Source organism: Balaenoptera musculus, chromosome 8 (genome assembly GCF_009873245.2).
Source record: "Balaenoptera musculus isolate JJ_BM4_2016_0621 chromosome 8, mBalMus1.pri.v3, whole genome shotgun sequence".
Taxonomy (NCBI): Eukaryota; Metazoa; Chordata; class Mammalia; order Artiodactyla; family Balaenopteridae; genus Balaenoptera; species Balaenoptera musculus.
Genome location: NC_045792.1, coordinates 60,076,619 through 60,092,407, shown reverse-complemented (window position 1 = coordinate 60,092,407; position 15,789 = coordinate 60,076,619). Strand labels below are relative to the sequence as shown.

Genomic DNA, 15,789 nt, shown 5'->3' with positions numbered 1-15,789 from the left:
AAAAAGTCAAATGCAACAGGTAAATATATATTTTAGTTAATCCAATATATCAAGGTATCATCACTGCAATCTATAATATGAAAATTATTAATAAGATATTTTACATTATATTTTGAACTAATTCTTCAAAATTTGGTGTGTATTTTATATGTACGGCACATCTCAATTCAGACTAGGCATGTCTGACGTGTTCAACAGCCACCGGAGCCCCTTGGCTATCATAGTGGACAGCCAGATCTTGATATTCAACTCCTTGATATTCATTCCATCCTTACAGCCCCCTCATCATAATTTCTTTTACAGTTAGCTCAAAAAGCATATAGCATCCCTCTCCCAAAGGCAAAGCGCTCACGCACAAGCTGTTCATGTTTGATCGTAAAGAGAAGGAGGTATGGAGAAGCTAGAAGAAATCATTCTCTTCCTAAAAGTGCTTCATATTGATTATTTTCTTTTTACATTTTCCTCCCATTCTGACAGAAAAATCTGTATTGGGTTGATCATTTTCCTCTTCTCCCCTGTTTTTACTTCAGTGTGTTTAATTTTTTTCAATCACTACCTTAGATTTTTAAGATCCATGAAGTTTGTAGTAAAAATTGAAGTTAGAATCTTTTTTTAAAATTGAATTTAAAGCCACCCAAATTAACATTATAATGGATTTTAGCACTCAATCCTATATATACTTACATAAAAAAACAGCAATTTCTTTGCCCACGTATTGCATTTTACAAAACCTGACAACGATGTTACAAGAATGTAAAATTACAGGTCAATTTCTTTCATAAACAGAGATAAAAACAAAACCTAAACAACGTATAAGCAAAAACAAATCCAGTATTGCATATGAAGAATAATAGTGGTTTATTCCAGAAATCTGTGTTAGATTTAAAAATGGAAATAAATCAATGTATTCCAAGAACAGAATAAAAATGACGTGTGGTTATCTTAATAATTACAGCGATCATATATGTTGAAATTCAACTTTCCACTCAGTACAAAAACTGACATCAAATTAATAAAAGAGAATTTCCTAAATTTGATTCCATACATCAACAAAGAAAAATCTCCACCAAATACCATGCTTAATGGTAAAATGTTGAGGGAACAGTTCTGAGCTTTCTGAGATGCTCTTCCCAGGTTATAATCCTCAAATTTGGCTCGAGTAAAATTTTCCAATTCTTTCTTTAAAAAAAAAAAAAATGGAAAAATGTTGACAGCTACCCCTCACCCATCTCAAGATCTGTAATTAATCTGTCAAGGATGTTCAGTCACCACCGGGTCACTCAACTCTAGCACTGAGTAAATGTTCAACAGGAAAGGAGCGAGAACACAGGAAAATCGGAGGTAAGAAAGGAGAAACTGAGATGCAGAAGAGCCTTGGAGTAGAGGGTACGGCTCAGATGGTGGGAACAGCAGGAAGTTCAAGAGCTTGGGCGACGCAGGGTCATCGGGACTGCACAGTTGCAAGGATTAAAATACGGACAAAGGGTGGTAGGAAAGTAATACTTAGAGAAGGTGTAGATGGGGAAGCCGTGGTTGGTGACATTGTAAAAGGAGACTGTGCCGGCCTCATAGTCTAAGAACACCCCAATTCGGCGAGGGGGCACCATCATGGAGAGGAGCAAGGAGGTGGACGATTCCTCGTAGGCTCTGTATTCGTGCTTATGATGTAACCCAATCACCCAGTATCCACTTTGAGGCTGGTATCGGGAGTAAACGTTCCGATTGTTCGCAAACTGGTTGAAAGATAACGTAGGTCCCATTGAATCACTGCACACCCCCAGGATCCAGTCAGTCTTCTTGGCCACGTCCACCTCCCAGTAATGCTTTCCTGAGGAGAAGTGCCGAGAGCCCAGGACACCACAGCCATAATGCTCTTCCAGATGAGACCCAGACAGCTGAGCGCCCACAAATCTCACCTGCCTCCGGTTCTTGGACAGGACAAGATTTAAATTAGCCGTGTGTGGATTCAGAGTCACGTCCACTGTGGGAGAAAGGTACAGCATCAGCAGATGAGAATGAGTATGTGGGTCTTATGACTCTGAGAAGAGGAAGCGCAGGATATGGGTGGGAGGAATTGGAGCAGGTGGTGGGGGGCTGGGGGGAAACAGCAATACCTCATACCTGAGAGTGTGTGTGGGTATGTCTGGCAAGGATAAGAACATGTCAGCTCAAAGAGGCCACAGTTTCTACTCACCCCAGTAGCTCTGGACGTCTGTCAGCTCTGTAATGATAAAGAGTCAATCACATTATATAGAACCATCAGTCTCAGGTCTGCTGTCTCTCCCTTACCTGGCTGAGAGGTGTGGCAGGGTATTCTATAAGGATGTGAACTGGCCATTTCATTCCCCCTTCAGTATGACCTGCATCTTCTTCAGCACATTGTGTCCCTCCCTCTCTGATCTCTCTCTCTGACACTATTCCCAAATACCAACCATACCCTTCATTCTTTTTATTTCCTATACTACCATGATCCCTCATCCAAACGCTGTTCCCTGAAACTCCTCACCTCTAAACACTCGCAGCATCTTTTTCAGATCTGGGGCTCGAAACATACTCTGCAGCTTGGTGGGGAGAGCTTCTGGCTTCTTCAGGGTCCAGAACTCACTCCTAGAGAGAACAGACACTATGAATCTTCAACACTGCTAACCTTGGGTGTCTCTAACACCTGTCTCCTTCATCTCCCAGGGCCACTGGTGAACTTCAACACTCTTTCTTGAAGAAAATTAGCATCATTCTGCAAAGACCTCTGGCATAGGAGCCAGAAGAACTGGACTAAAAACTAGCTTCTCACCATCTGTGTACATACTGATAAGATTTTCATTCTATTTTTATTGGCCGTGTAGTATCTCTCTCTCTCTCTGTATATATATATATATATATATATATATATATATATATATGCCACATCTTCTTTATCTGTTCATCTGTTGAGGGACACTTAGGTCACTTCCACATCCTGGCTATCATAAATAGTGCTGCGATGAATACTGGGGTGAATATATCTTTTGTACAGAACAAGGAATATAGCCAATATTTTATAATAACTTTAAATGGAGTATAATCTATAAAAGTATTGAATCACTATGTTGTACACCTGAAACTAATAAACTCTTGCAAATCAACTATATATACATCAATTTAAAAAAAAGTTAATAGGATTTATCCCTCAAAGCCTCATTTTTGTTTCTTTGTTTGGTTTGTTGTTGTTTTGTAAAATACAATAATTTTCCCTTCTTTCTCTGCATCCTAGAGACTGTATAATATTAAATAAAATAATGGCTGGGAAATCCTTTGCTACCTCTAAAAAAGTTACAAAATACTTAAAATGTCAGCGCCCTCTTAGAGGGTCTACAGGTATCTGTGTTGACAGGCAGGACATCAGGACCTGCTGCTAGGGCTTTCAGAGTATCAGGTGAAGGGCTCCCTTAGAAGAGTCTGTGATTTAGATCTCAAGGTCTTGCAGAGGCCTAGGGAGAAAGACCTTCAGAACAGCCTCTTAGGATTCTCGGTCTCTGGGAACGTTACGCCAGTCGGAGAAAGGAAACGTCCTCACCTCCAAACTGAGAATAAAGACTTCTGAAGGGACAAGAGGCTCCATAGGTCATGTGTTCGTGAGGCGCTTCAAGGTACCAGATACGTGGGCTACTTTAGGGGTCACCTTGATGAATGAAATTCTAGAGTAGGTGATAGAGAAGAGAACATGTTTTTGTTCCAGGGCCAAAGCCACTCTTTTCAAGACCTCAGGTCTATGTTTTTACTGGAATTGAGAAAAATGGAAGTCTGAGGAGAACTAGGTAGCAAGGCATGGCCTGTTCCAAAGCCAAGGGGGAAAGGGAAATTTAAGCAGCTGTCCCAAGAGCTGATTTCTGGACCTTGGAAAAAAAAGCAAATGGGAAATTTCCCTCTGATAAAGTATGTGGGCAAAGAAAATCCCTGTGTATTTTGAGGTAGCTATGAACTACTAGAATCAAGACTGGAAAGCAGGTACAGAGGTTTGTGGGAAAGGAGTTCCCTCACGAGGTACGTGGGGAGTCAGTGATACGGTTATCCTTGATTCTTAAGAACACTACTGTCCCAATTTGTGACCTTCTGCCGCTCAAATTCTCCTACCATAGAAACCAAGTCATTCCCTTTACTTTGGGGGACCCCAAATTCTCATGAAAAGCAACTCAAGACACCACAGTCCTAAATCTTCCCTGCTTTGTGATTTTTGTTTTCCTTTCCCACTGACCACAAGATAACTCTATGGGTACAGGAATCTTTTGTCAACCCAAGGGAACCACGTCATGTTCTACACATACCTTTTTGCGACATCACTCACATCCTAGGAAAGAAAGAGACAGGTTAAGTCAAGGGTAATAGGCCTTGTCCTCTACTACAGCCTCATCCATGTCCCTCATCCCATTCCCACCACCCCATGATGATAGAGCTAGAGATGATCCAATATGGAGGCCACAAAGTAGAGATAAGAACTCAAAGCAGACTCTCCCTGAGACCCTATGTAGGGATGTCAGGAAATGATTCACTTCATTCATTAGTACCTTTATTTTTTACAACAGAGTGTGTGTGCGTGTGTGTGTGTGTGTGTGTGTGTGGTGTTATATATGTACCTCATCTTTTATTTGCCAGGCACTGTGCCTGCTTCTAGATGCTCTCATATGACTAAGTCCTAATTTCTGTCCTCGAGATGCTCACATTCTGGTTGCTGAGGACACAAGGGCCATAAATGTGGTTGTTTCTCAAATTCCACCTCCCCTAACCCTCTATGCTACCTTTGCTGACTTTGCGTATTTTTCTTGATTTCAACACACACATGTGTTGATGATTCCTAAATCTGTACTTCTGCTTACATCTCTTTTACATACCCCAGCACATAAGCCATGGGCACCACAAATTCAAGATATCTGAAAGAAAACTTCCCTTTCCTGCAACCATGAGGTCTCTTCTGTTATCTTCCATCTTCCTCAATGATCCCACCATCCAGTCACCAAATGTAGACAAAGTACTGTCCTAAGAACTACCTGCCATCCCATCTTAGACCAAGCCAGTGCATTTCACACCCTTACTGTTCTTTACCATCATCACTGCCACTGCCCGCCTCAATTGAGTAGAATTATCTCATGGCCTCCGAATTGGTCTTCCTAACTTCTGCTCTATACACCTCAATGCAGCAGAAGAAAAGGCCAATGGTTTGATCTATGTAACACAGGAATAACTATTTTCATGGTATTGGAGCTATTTTTGGTTGTATTTGACAAAAACACAACTCAAACTGGCTTGCATATGTAAAGTGGTAGAGGTGGATCCAGGATTGTAGCAATCTTAAGGCCTACTTGTAATAAGGAACTCAAATGATCAAATCAGGGTGACATTTCATGCCTCTTCCTCTTAGGTTTATTCTCAGGGTTCACATTTTGAAACTTGAAAGCTGCAGGCTTGCATCCAGCTGTCAAATCTTAATGGTAACAATGTCAAACAGATATGAAAAAGAGAAGGAGGAAGTGTCTGTGATGGGCAAGTTCTGGAAAAATTGACTGTGAGATAACACTCTAGTTAAAATGACCATTGGGCAGTCATACTAACTAGTGGGTAGAAGAGTCTAGACAGGTGCCTGGACTAGGTATTATATAAATTGATGATCCATTTGCACCTATGAAGCAATTTTTCCAGTTTGAAGAGACTTGTAAAGGGGCTAGAACAAGTGGGGGAAGGAGCAAGCATTAGGGCAACCCAACATCAAAGATGAAGAAAAAAGCAAGAAGAATAAACTGAAGATGTGAAACCAGAAGCAGTGAATGAGGAAAAGCTCCAACAGGTGGAAAATCACTACCCCATGACCCCAATACTAGGGCCCAAGTATAAGTAAAGAAATTATTATTCCACCAGGAAAGGGAGCAAGAGGAAAGCAAGAAAGCAAACAGAAAATAAGGAAGAGCCTGAAGGTTCCAGAATGTCACAAGGTACATCCTGTTTCAACTTAATAGTCACACTATTCACTCTATGAAGCCAACAGCTGCTCAGATTTCAACCTCAGTTCAAATCTCTCCATCAAATCTCTTTGGATTTGACAGCTTGCACCCTCCCAATCCACATACACACACAGACCAGAGCTCATTGTTTGTGCCTCAAAAGTCCTGTTCAAACTTCTATTACATGTTCAATGATTCTGCCCTAGAGAGGAAAGTGAAGCAAAGAAGGGCTGGTAATTACATAAAAAATCTCTAAGTACTTGAGTTTGGTATGTGTTTGCCTGTGACTAAGCTGAGTGAAAAGAACCTGACCAATCCCAACACGGCATCAGAGACAACAGGTACCTAATGGCCAGTGATTCTCAACAGGGGGAGGGAGGATAAGTTCTCCCCAGGGTCACTTGGCAATGTCTGGAGGGTTTTTCTGTTGTCACAGCTAGTGGGATGCTGCTGGCATCTAGAGGGTAGAGGCCAGGGGTGCTGCTAAACATCCTACAATGCACGGGGCAGCCCCTCACAGCAAAGAATTTTCTAGCCCAAAAGGTCAATAGTACCAAGATTGAGAAATGCTGCAGTAAAACATCACTCGATCTTTTACATTGTATCAAATGAACTTTTGGACTATCCTTTATACATAAGAAATAAAAATGAGACATTCCTTTAGCATTTGTACTTTTAATTATCCTATGCTTTATCCATGAACTTTGAACTGTTTAATAGGGAAGAGGCACTACAGGGTCAAAGGAAATTTTTTTCTTTCCCCCACCAAGGTAAGGAGTCCCACCTCAGAAGGGAAGGAAAGTTAGTCTCTCTTTGCCTTGACTGTCAGACCTCGGGCTCCTTGGCGATTCCTACCTGCAGCAGCTCCGTTGTTGACCCCTGACACCGGCGCTCCAGGTCTGAGATGAGCTCTCTCAGGGACTGGCTCTGCTGCATCAGCTCACCCTCGGCTTCTGCTATGATGTTCAGCCCCTTCCTCTCCTCCTCCTCCAGCTTCTTCAGCTGCCGCTTCTCCTCTCTGTCCAGGATGCTCCTCAACTGATCAAACTGCTTCTGGATCCTGTGTCTCTCAGGTTCCATCTGACTCTTCAGGAACATGGAAGAGAAAGAGGCTGCTAGTCTGCAGAGCTGATGGTCTCCTGTATAAGGGGTTGGGGAGGCAGGCTCTGCACTGCTTTCCTGGTGGGTCTCACTGGGAGGGGAATGAGCAAATGAGGGAGTAAGTCCTGCAGAACCTGCCCTTTTCTCCTATTCTCCCTTCAGCTCTTCCCAGACCATTGGCCCCAGGCTGTCTTATCTAGGCTTCTGAGATAGAGACTTTGACTCCTAGGTGAGATTTAGATTCCAAGCAGCCTCTCTGGCCTCTCAGGACTCACCATCAGCCTCCCCTTCCAGTTTTCAATATTGAGATCGGCCTGTGCCTGACCTATTTTTCCAACGTTCAGAGCTCGAAACTATAGAACAAAGTCCAGAATCAGGAATTAAGGGCTGCCAATGCCATGGTTCCTCTCCCATGATTGTCTTCAAAAACCTAGATTCCCTTTGATATGTTCATTTTCTAACTTCCCCTTCTCTCTCCCTGGCTCTGCAGCAAGAACAATGCCCTTGTTTGGAAGGGTTGCAGTGAAGGACGAGGCAAAGGGAAGCTCTTCTAGCTACATCAGGGAACAGACAGAACTAGGTCCCCTTTGCCCTCGGCTCCCATGCCCTGCCCTGATCGCCGTCCCAGGACACCTTCAGAGGAATCTCTCTTACCTTCCAGGATGCCCTCTTCTCTCTGATAACAGCTGTTAGTTTCTCAGCTTCCTGCTGCTCTTGCCTCAGCTTCTTCAGAGACTCCTGGAACTTCTCCTGGAAGAAACACATCAAGTCAAGCAGGATCAAGTGTCAAATCGTTTCAGTGCGGAGACATGGAATGAACGGGGGAGAGATTATTACGCTGACCTCAGGAGATGCCTGTCCTGGAATGGAACACTGAGAAGGTCAAAGTTATCTTTTATAAACAGGGGATAGAAACCACTGGGAATAGGCTGATTCTCTTTTCTCCAGGGGAAAGAAGTTGACCATGAACCACTTTAAGTCCTTTACTCTCACTGCCAACATATGCCCTGAACTCAACCTGCCCCGCGCCCTACTGGTCCTGAGCAGCGTCCTCTACTCATGCAGAGCCAATCATGAGCAGCGAGAAAGAGCTAAAGTCTCTGCTCTTGGCCAGAGGGGCTTTTTCTAGGTTCATCCTCTACATACATAGGCGGACTCGGGCTTCCCTGGTGGCGCATGGTTGAGAATCTGCCTGCCAATGCAGGGGACACGGATTCGAGCCCTGGTCTGGGAAGATCCCACATGCCGCGGAGCAACTAGGCCCGTGAGCCACAATTGCTGAGCCTGCGCGTCTGGAGCCTCTGCTTCGCAACAAGAGAGACCGCGATAGTGAGAGGCCCGCGCACCGCGATGAAGAGTGGCCCCCACTTGCCGCAACTAGAGAAAGCCCTCGCACAGAAACGAGGACCCAATACAGCCATAAATTAAAAAAAAAAAAAAAAAAAGGCAGACTACAAAGAAATTAGATTAGAGCATAAAGAAAAGTTAATAATCTACCAAAGAGTCTGTTCCCACCTGCCTTCCCTCCACCTGGGCTCCCACCTGGTACTCCTGGGCAACCTCCTCCATGAGGAACGTGTGGTGACCACGGTGCTCCTGGGACCTCTCGCACAGCCAGCAAATGAGCTTCCCATCCTCCTTACAGAAGAGCTGGAGTTTCTCTCCATGGTGCGCACAAAGAATCACCTTCAGCTGCTTCCCCAAGCCCAATACCACCTCCCTGAGCCTCTCCGCTATGTTGGCCAGGTGCCGATTGGGCCGCAGGTTCCCAGGCTGGTAGCTGGTCTGGCACACAGGACAGCTGCTCTCTTCTTCTTGGCCAATACCCAACTCCTTGCTACTCCCCGTGATGCAGGCTTGGCAGAAGCTGTGTCCACAGTCTATGCTCAGGGGTTCTGTCAGGAGCTCCAGGCAGATGGGGCAGGTCACTTCATCCTGGATGTCCACCAGGACTGCTGAAGTCATTGTAGCCACTCTCCTGGCTCCTGCCTGCCCAGCCCTGACTTCTAAGGTGTTTCTTGTGTATAGAATCCTGGGTAGATGGCCAAAAAGAAAGGGTTCAGGGTAAGAAATGAGGCAGACAAAGGCAGGCTGACTGTTCTGGATAAACAGGTCAAGCACCTGGGGTAACAAGAGCTTCTCATTCTAACTTCAAACATGTTCTTTGCCCCTGCTCACATTAGACAGCAATTTGCACTCTCATTAGAGCAATGATCACGGTTTCCTTTTACTCCTACTGGATGAAGGGACAATGATGTGCTGGAGAGAAGTGGCCTTGGGTAGCCCACTGTTTATTTAACCTTTTCTCAGCCCACCAAAACACATCCTCAATGTTCAAAGCACCAGAACATGCTGCTGCCTCAGGATTCTTGCACTTGCTGTTCCTGCTGCAAGGAAGCCCCTTCACCCTGGTATGTGCATGACTCTCTGACTTCATTCAACTCTCTCCTTACATGTTTTATCAGAAGAGTTTGCCCTGTCAAGCCTAGCTAAGGCATGGCCACCCACACCATCACTCTCAATATACTTACCTGCTTGATTTTCCTTCTTATCACCACCTAATATGGATCTTTAATTGTCTGAATCCTCCCACTGGAACATAAGCTCCATGGGATCAGAGACTGCTTTTGTTCATTATTGAACTAGCTCAGTGTCCAACACACAGGTCCTCAACTTTTGATGAAGAAAACTCTAGAACCTCCTCATCCCTCCATAGATGATAAGACCTTTCTCATGAGCTCCTTCACCTCTCTTTCACATGGCGCTGGCATTGCTCTCCAGGATCTAATCTCCAAGATCAAAAGTATCATTTATTGTGACGACACGTCTACCTTCTAACAGCTCTTTACAGAGCCCTTTCATCTCTCATGGTCACCTTCCCAAAAAGACCCAAAGAAACAAAAATGACCACAATAAGCTGATGTTATATCTTTACAATTAACACTTGTATAACCAGTTTTGATTTAGAAATCATATTCCCCTGTTTTCTTTATCTCTCATAGGAAAACTCTGAATAAATGAGTATTTTTAGCCTCTTGATAAAGAAATAGAGACAGTAAGTGACTTTATAAAATCACACATCTTATAAAATCATAGATGTGTTCTAATAAGAACCTGCTGTATAAAAAAATAAATAAAATAAAATTCAAAAATTCAAAAAAAAATTATGCTTCGAGGTAGGGTCAGTATACCCATTTTACAGGTAAAGAAACCTGGACATGGAGGTTGAATCAGCTCTCCTGTGAACTGAGAGTGAAAGGGGTGGCCCAAAGAAAACCAAGAGACTTGTGAGAAGAGAAGGCACAGTGGGCAGGTGAAACAATGGATGTTTACTATGTCTACTAGTTGTCCCTCAGCTACCGCCCCTGATTCATTCTGTCTGGTATTATGGTTAGATGCTTTCATGTGTATCTACCCTCGGATTGAGAGCCCCTGAGAACTATGTATCTGGACTATGTATCTGTTATCACTGTATCTCCTGGAGGACCCAGGACAATCCTCCGAATATAGTATATGCTCAATAAATGTTTCTTGACATTATTGTTTCATTAAACTAGTTTAAACCAGAAAAAAATCAATAAATAAACGTAGAGTTGGCAAAACCTATCATGTCCAGAGTCCTAGTTCAAAGCTCTGTCCTCAAACCTCATAACTTTAACCAAAGACAGTGGTGAAGGTGGTCAAAGTCAGGCACAGACCTGGTGCTTTGGGAGAAGAGATTTCACCAGGCCTGTCCAAAACTCTGATAGGAGTCTTAAGGTGCCCGTGTCAGGGGGAGAGAGGGGACAGGTGGGAGAGTCGAGGCCACATATGTTCCAGAGAGAGTTCACAGAAAAAAGATCTGAGGCAGAGGTATGCAGGTGGAATGGTTGGGACAAAGAGGTCTTATAGCATTTGGGGAAAGCATTTCAGAATCGCTAATAGGAGAAAAGTATAAAAATGGAGGAAAAAGAGGAATGAAGTATCAATACATGTTATAACAAGATTGAGCCTTGAAAACATTATGCTAAGTGAGTGAAGTCAGATACAAAAGATTACACACTGTATAATTCCATTTACAGGAAATATCTAGAGTAGGCAAACCTATAGACATGGAAAGTAGGTTGTCAAGAGTTGGTGGGAGAGGGAAAGGGAAATAACTGCTAATGAGTCTGGGGTCTCTTTTGGGGGTGATGAAAATATTCTGGAATTAGATAGTGGTGCTAGTTGAAAAACTTTGTGATTTTTCCCAAAAAATGAATTGTATACCTTTAAAGGATGCATTTTATGGTCTGTGAACTATATCTCAATTTTAAAAAAATTGTATCAGAGGAAAATAAGAGGGAGAGGCTATCTTGTGACTTCTGGTTCAGAGCTGTCCCAACCCCACAGCTTTTACACAAGGCATGCTGTGGGAGAGGATCTAAGAGACAAGCACAGTGCTATAGTTGGTATGGTGAGATAACGGTGAATGAAATATACTCTACGAGGAGGTGTACCATTCAGACTTCGAGCAAGAAACACATCCATTTTTGAACACATAGCAAAGACAATCATCATTAATGCAAGCAAGTATATAGGCATGCAGGTATTTGTTTCAAGGAACAGTGGAAGGTAGAAAATAATCAGAGACCATCTTCTGATCGCTTTTTATGTGAGGTAATGGCTGAACTCTTTACAGGTAGTATATTGATATAACCCAATCCCACAATAACTCTATCAGATACGTTTAATAACACCTATTTTACAAATGTGAAAAGTGAACTTCTTAAAAAGGTATTCAATTACCAAAGGTCTCAGAATGAATAAGTGACAAAGTAAAGGTTATAATCTAGTTTTATGCAAATTCAAACCTCAGGTTGTTGTCTGGTCCTTAAAGGAAGAGAATGTTTCCTTTATGCCCCCAACACCACCTGCAAGCATGCTCAGGTCACAAAGTGGCTCAGTTTCTTTCTACCCACCTCCTGACTGGTGCTCGTCTCATTTTTTGGGCTGCACTGATTCAGCATGATCGTCCCCTTCTTCCTAGCATTTGAAGGCATCCTACAGCTCTTCCTAAGCTATGTGTAGGCTCCTTCTCCAGCCCTGTTCTGCTTCATTCCTGGTGGCACATCCCCAGGACTCAGGCTGCTTCCCTTGCCCTGGCAGGGTGAGGTGAGAAGAGAAGGCACCTGACACTGGAGTAACACAGACACAGGTCTGAATCCTGAATTTATCTGTCTCTAGTTCTGGAACACTGGGGTAATTCCTGATCTGAGATGTGGTTTAATGTTTTGTGTATTGCCGATAACAAATCCTCCCTTATAGCACGCTTGTGATAAATTATCTGAGCCAATGTGTAGAAAAGTCTCAATAAAAACTAGTTGTCACTACATTTATACTGTCATTGTGCTTCAGTCCTTCAGTGCTCTGCCCTCTTACCATGAGGAGAAGAGCCTCTTCAGTATTTTTACCAGAAATAGGGATACAGCAGAGTCTGGGGGATGAATAGCTCTATATAAATATCTGTATAAGAATGAAGGCATCACTTTCTCACCCCCTTTCATATCTTCTTCCTTGTTTTGGACCTAGGAGAAAAATCCACCACCTCAATTCATAACAAGATTTAATAAGATGGCATTTAAGGACAATGTGAGAACGCTGGACCTCACCCAGTAGTTTCTGTGTGCCTGGCATAAATAAGGGTCAGTTAAGAAAGCTAGTAGCTTCTCTGACAAGACAACTAAAGATGCTGGAACTAACCCTAACTTTATTTTTTGTCTGGGCTGAATTAATATGTATGTCCCCACTGAAAAACATCTTATTCTCATTCTTGAAAGTTTTCAGTCATCAAATTATATTACTGTTGTCTTAAATCACATAATTTTTTTCTGAATTTTATTTTATTTATTTACTTTTTATACAGCAGGTTCTTATTAGTTATCTATTTTATACATATTAGTGTATATACGTCAATCTTAAATCACATAATTTTGTAAAGACATTTAAGATTACTTATTTATTTATTTTTACTATTCCAGTATTGAATTACTCATTGGAAGCCATATGCTCCGTTTGCCTAGCTGGAGTCTAGTTTGGGCCACCAAAGAAGAGCCAGCTGACAAATGCACTGCCTAGTTGGAGGCTCACTACCCCTGATCCCAGCTGTGACCCTTGTGTACAGGATGGGCCACAGGGTGACTGAGAGCAGATATAATTCCATAGTGTTTCTTTGGCCCCCTTGCAAAGGCAGATGTACACTGATGTACAGCGTGGTCAGTGTGGGCATAATTAAAGAACACAAGGTCTGTCAGCTAGGCAGCAGTAGGGAAGGGATGGGGTTAAACGAAGGTGTGCTTTGTTTTGCAGAAACTAACCATTAAGTTGCATAAAGTTCCAAACACCAGATGTTTCAAAAAGGTTACAGTGCATTCCAATCAACAAGCTATCACAGTATAAGCAAACAACCAAGCACCTGCTTGCTTGCAGTTTTTGGCAACCTAGAGAAACCCGTACTACATGGAAGATCATGCCTGCCCCTGAATGAACACGCATGCACCCCAGACATAAAACTTCCCTGATCCAGCTATTCGGAAAGACAGTACTTTGAGAGCTATCTCCCTGTCTCCTTACTGGTCACAAGTAAGAAATGCTTCTACTTTAATCAAAAGTACTTGGTGTGTCCATTGGCTATGCACCCCAAGTGACGGACCATTGAGTCTAGTAACAGGTCCTGTAACTGTCACCAATTTCCCCCTCCTGAGTGCGTGGTAGGATAAAAAATATCAAATTGCCTCCCAGTAATAAGAAGCCCTTACAGGAGAAAGGGCCTGAGAAAGTGTCCCAGACTAAGAAAACAGTCTGTGAGATACAGCATAGATGAGCAGGGTGAGTACAGGGCATTGCTGGGGATCGAGTGAGCTGAAAACATGATCTCAATGAATATTACCAACCAAGAAAATGGATGTACTGATATATACAACAAAATAAATCTCAAAAGCACTATGCAAAGTGAAAGAAGCTAGACAGCAAGGATAAGTTGCTGTATGATTCCATTTATACGAAATACTAAAAAAGACAAAACACTACTATTTGAGATCAGATTAGTGGATACCACGGCCCAGGGAGAGAAGGGGATGAATTGCAAAGGGACACAAAAAAATTTGGGGGGGTGAGAGAAATCCCCTATATATATCATGATAGTGCTGTTTGGACAGCTATATACAAGTCAAAACTCACGGAATTGTATGCTTAAAATTGCTAACTTATTAAATGTAAATGATAACTCATTAGAGCTAACAAAAACAAAATAGAAGAAATGCAATGAGAATAACTGAGGCTTGGTTTTTTGATCTTCTAAGCACAAGTAATAGCTGTGTTGTCAAATATGGTAGCCACAGGTGGCTACTGAGCACTTGAAATGTGGCTAGTTGGAAATGAGATGTTTTAAGTATAAAACACACACTGGATTTCAAAGATTTGGTAAGAAAAAATAATCTAAAACATTTCATTAATGGATTTTTTACATTGATTACATGTTCCAAATATATTTTGGAAGCATGGAGTTAAATATATTAAAATCAATTTCATCTGTTTCTTCTAACATTTTAATAAGGCCAATAGAAAAATTTAAATTATATATGTGGCTCTATTATATTTCTCTATTACTTTTCCATCTAATGCTCTGCTTGAGATATTCAAGGCAGAGAAAGAATCTTGAACAGAAAAGATTATGTAAGAGTTGATGTCTCTTGTTAAAGAGTATAAAGTTAAGGCTGGGAAAAGGAAGGCGGGGAACAGAGTCAGCTAACATTCAGTTAGAGAGGGTTTGCATAGCCCTGCCCACATGCCAGCAGGGGCTTGACCACTAGCTACTCCTGATGGCAGCCTAGAGGACACAAGAAAAGCCAACAGAGTCCCTGACTAAGGCCACATCTCAAGAGCAGTGTGGGTGGCAGAAAGATAAGTCTGGCTGTGTGAGGAGTGCAGATACCAGACCTTAAGGGGAAGAACCTTGAAGATCAAATTAGCAAATGAAAGAGGCCAAATTCACCACTAGTGCCAGTTAAATCAGAAGCAGATGCCAGAAAAAGGCCCTGTGGTCTGCTAACTAGCCTCAGTGGCATCCAGTGGAGCTCTTTATGCAGAATCTCTAGGCCTCACTGAGACCAATTCAGTATCTGCGCTTTAATAAGATCTCAGGTAATTCGTATGCACATTAAGGCCTCAGAAGCATTGCCTTAAATACAGGAGCCTTCTTCCCAGGTAAATGCAATTTAGGGTGCAAAATAGAAAAGGGGGAGGGTGGGTGGGGAAGGCCAAAGAATGGACTGATATGTAGATCTGAAGCATCGTTTAGAATGAAAGCTCACAATTAGATATTGAAAGGGCTTTCAGAATAACACTAGTCCAGGCTGGGGCTCAGACTGAAAGTTAGAAATAAAATGGGTGGGACTGCCCCCCGAGCTGGGAGTTCTAGTGAAAACAGGGTAAAAATCTAAGCACGTGGCAACTACACTCATAAATGAGTTGAGATTGTGCTGAGGAAATAATTTTTTTTTACCCTTTTGCAGGAAGCACTCGATAAATATTTGATTTGGAACATAATTTACATTTTTTTTAAACTTCAAAAAATCACTACCTCATGCATTCAAAACTTATAATGATTTAATAACTTTCCAAATTCTTAAAATATTGTCCTGCACAGGTTTTCTTCTCCCTGAGTGTTAGATAATCCATTAACCGAGTGTCTTTTTTTAGG

At 42.4% G+C, this 15,789-nt stretch overlaps 1 protein-coding gene across 2 annotated transcripts; it reads right to left on the bottom strand.

Moving 5' to 3' along the window:
• Positions 1-1,418: 1,418 nt before the first annotated feature.
• On the bottom strand, positions 1,419-9,050 carry TRIM6 (tripartite motif containing 6). 2 transcript variants are annotated; one of them, XM_036861628.1, is made up of 7 exons: positions 8,613-9,050; positions 7,725-7,820; positions 6,825-7,055; positions 4,302-4,324; positions 2,507-2,607; positions 2,195-2,221; positions 1,419-1,981 (listed from the first exon to the last, which is right to left on the bottom strand). In XM_036861628.1, exons 1-7 carry the CDS (start codon positions 9,033-9,035, stop codon positions 1,419-1,421), a joined length of 1,464 nt encoding a protein of 487 aa, XP_036717523.1. In that variant the 5' UTR covers positions 9,036-9,050. The 2 variants fall into 2 exon arrangements, with proteins under 2 accessions (XP_036717523.1, XP_036717522.1); XM_036861627.1 differs by having other exon boundaries at positions 6,825-7,049; positions 8,613-9,035.
• Between the last annotated feature and the right edge of the window lie 6,739 nt (positions 9,051-15,789).

Coding starts and splice junctions, on each gene's coding strand:
- TRIM6 (XM_036861628.1), bottom strand. CDS start 9,035: ATGACTTCAGCAGTCCTGGTGGACATCCAGGATGAAGTGACCTGCCCC. Junction 7,056..7,724: donor AGAAGAGGGCATCCTGGAAG/GTAAGAGAGATT, acceptor ATGTTCCTGAAG/AGTCAGATGGAACCTGAGAG. Junction 2,608..4,301: donor GTGAGTGATGTCGCAAAAAG/GTATGTGTAGAA, acceptor TGTTCTCTCTAG/GAGTGAGTTCTGGACCCTGA.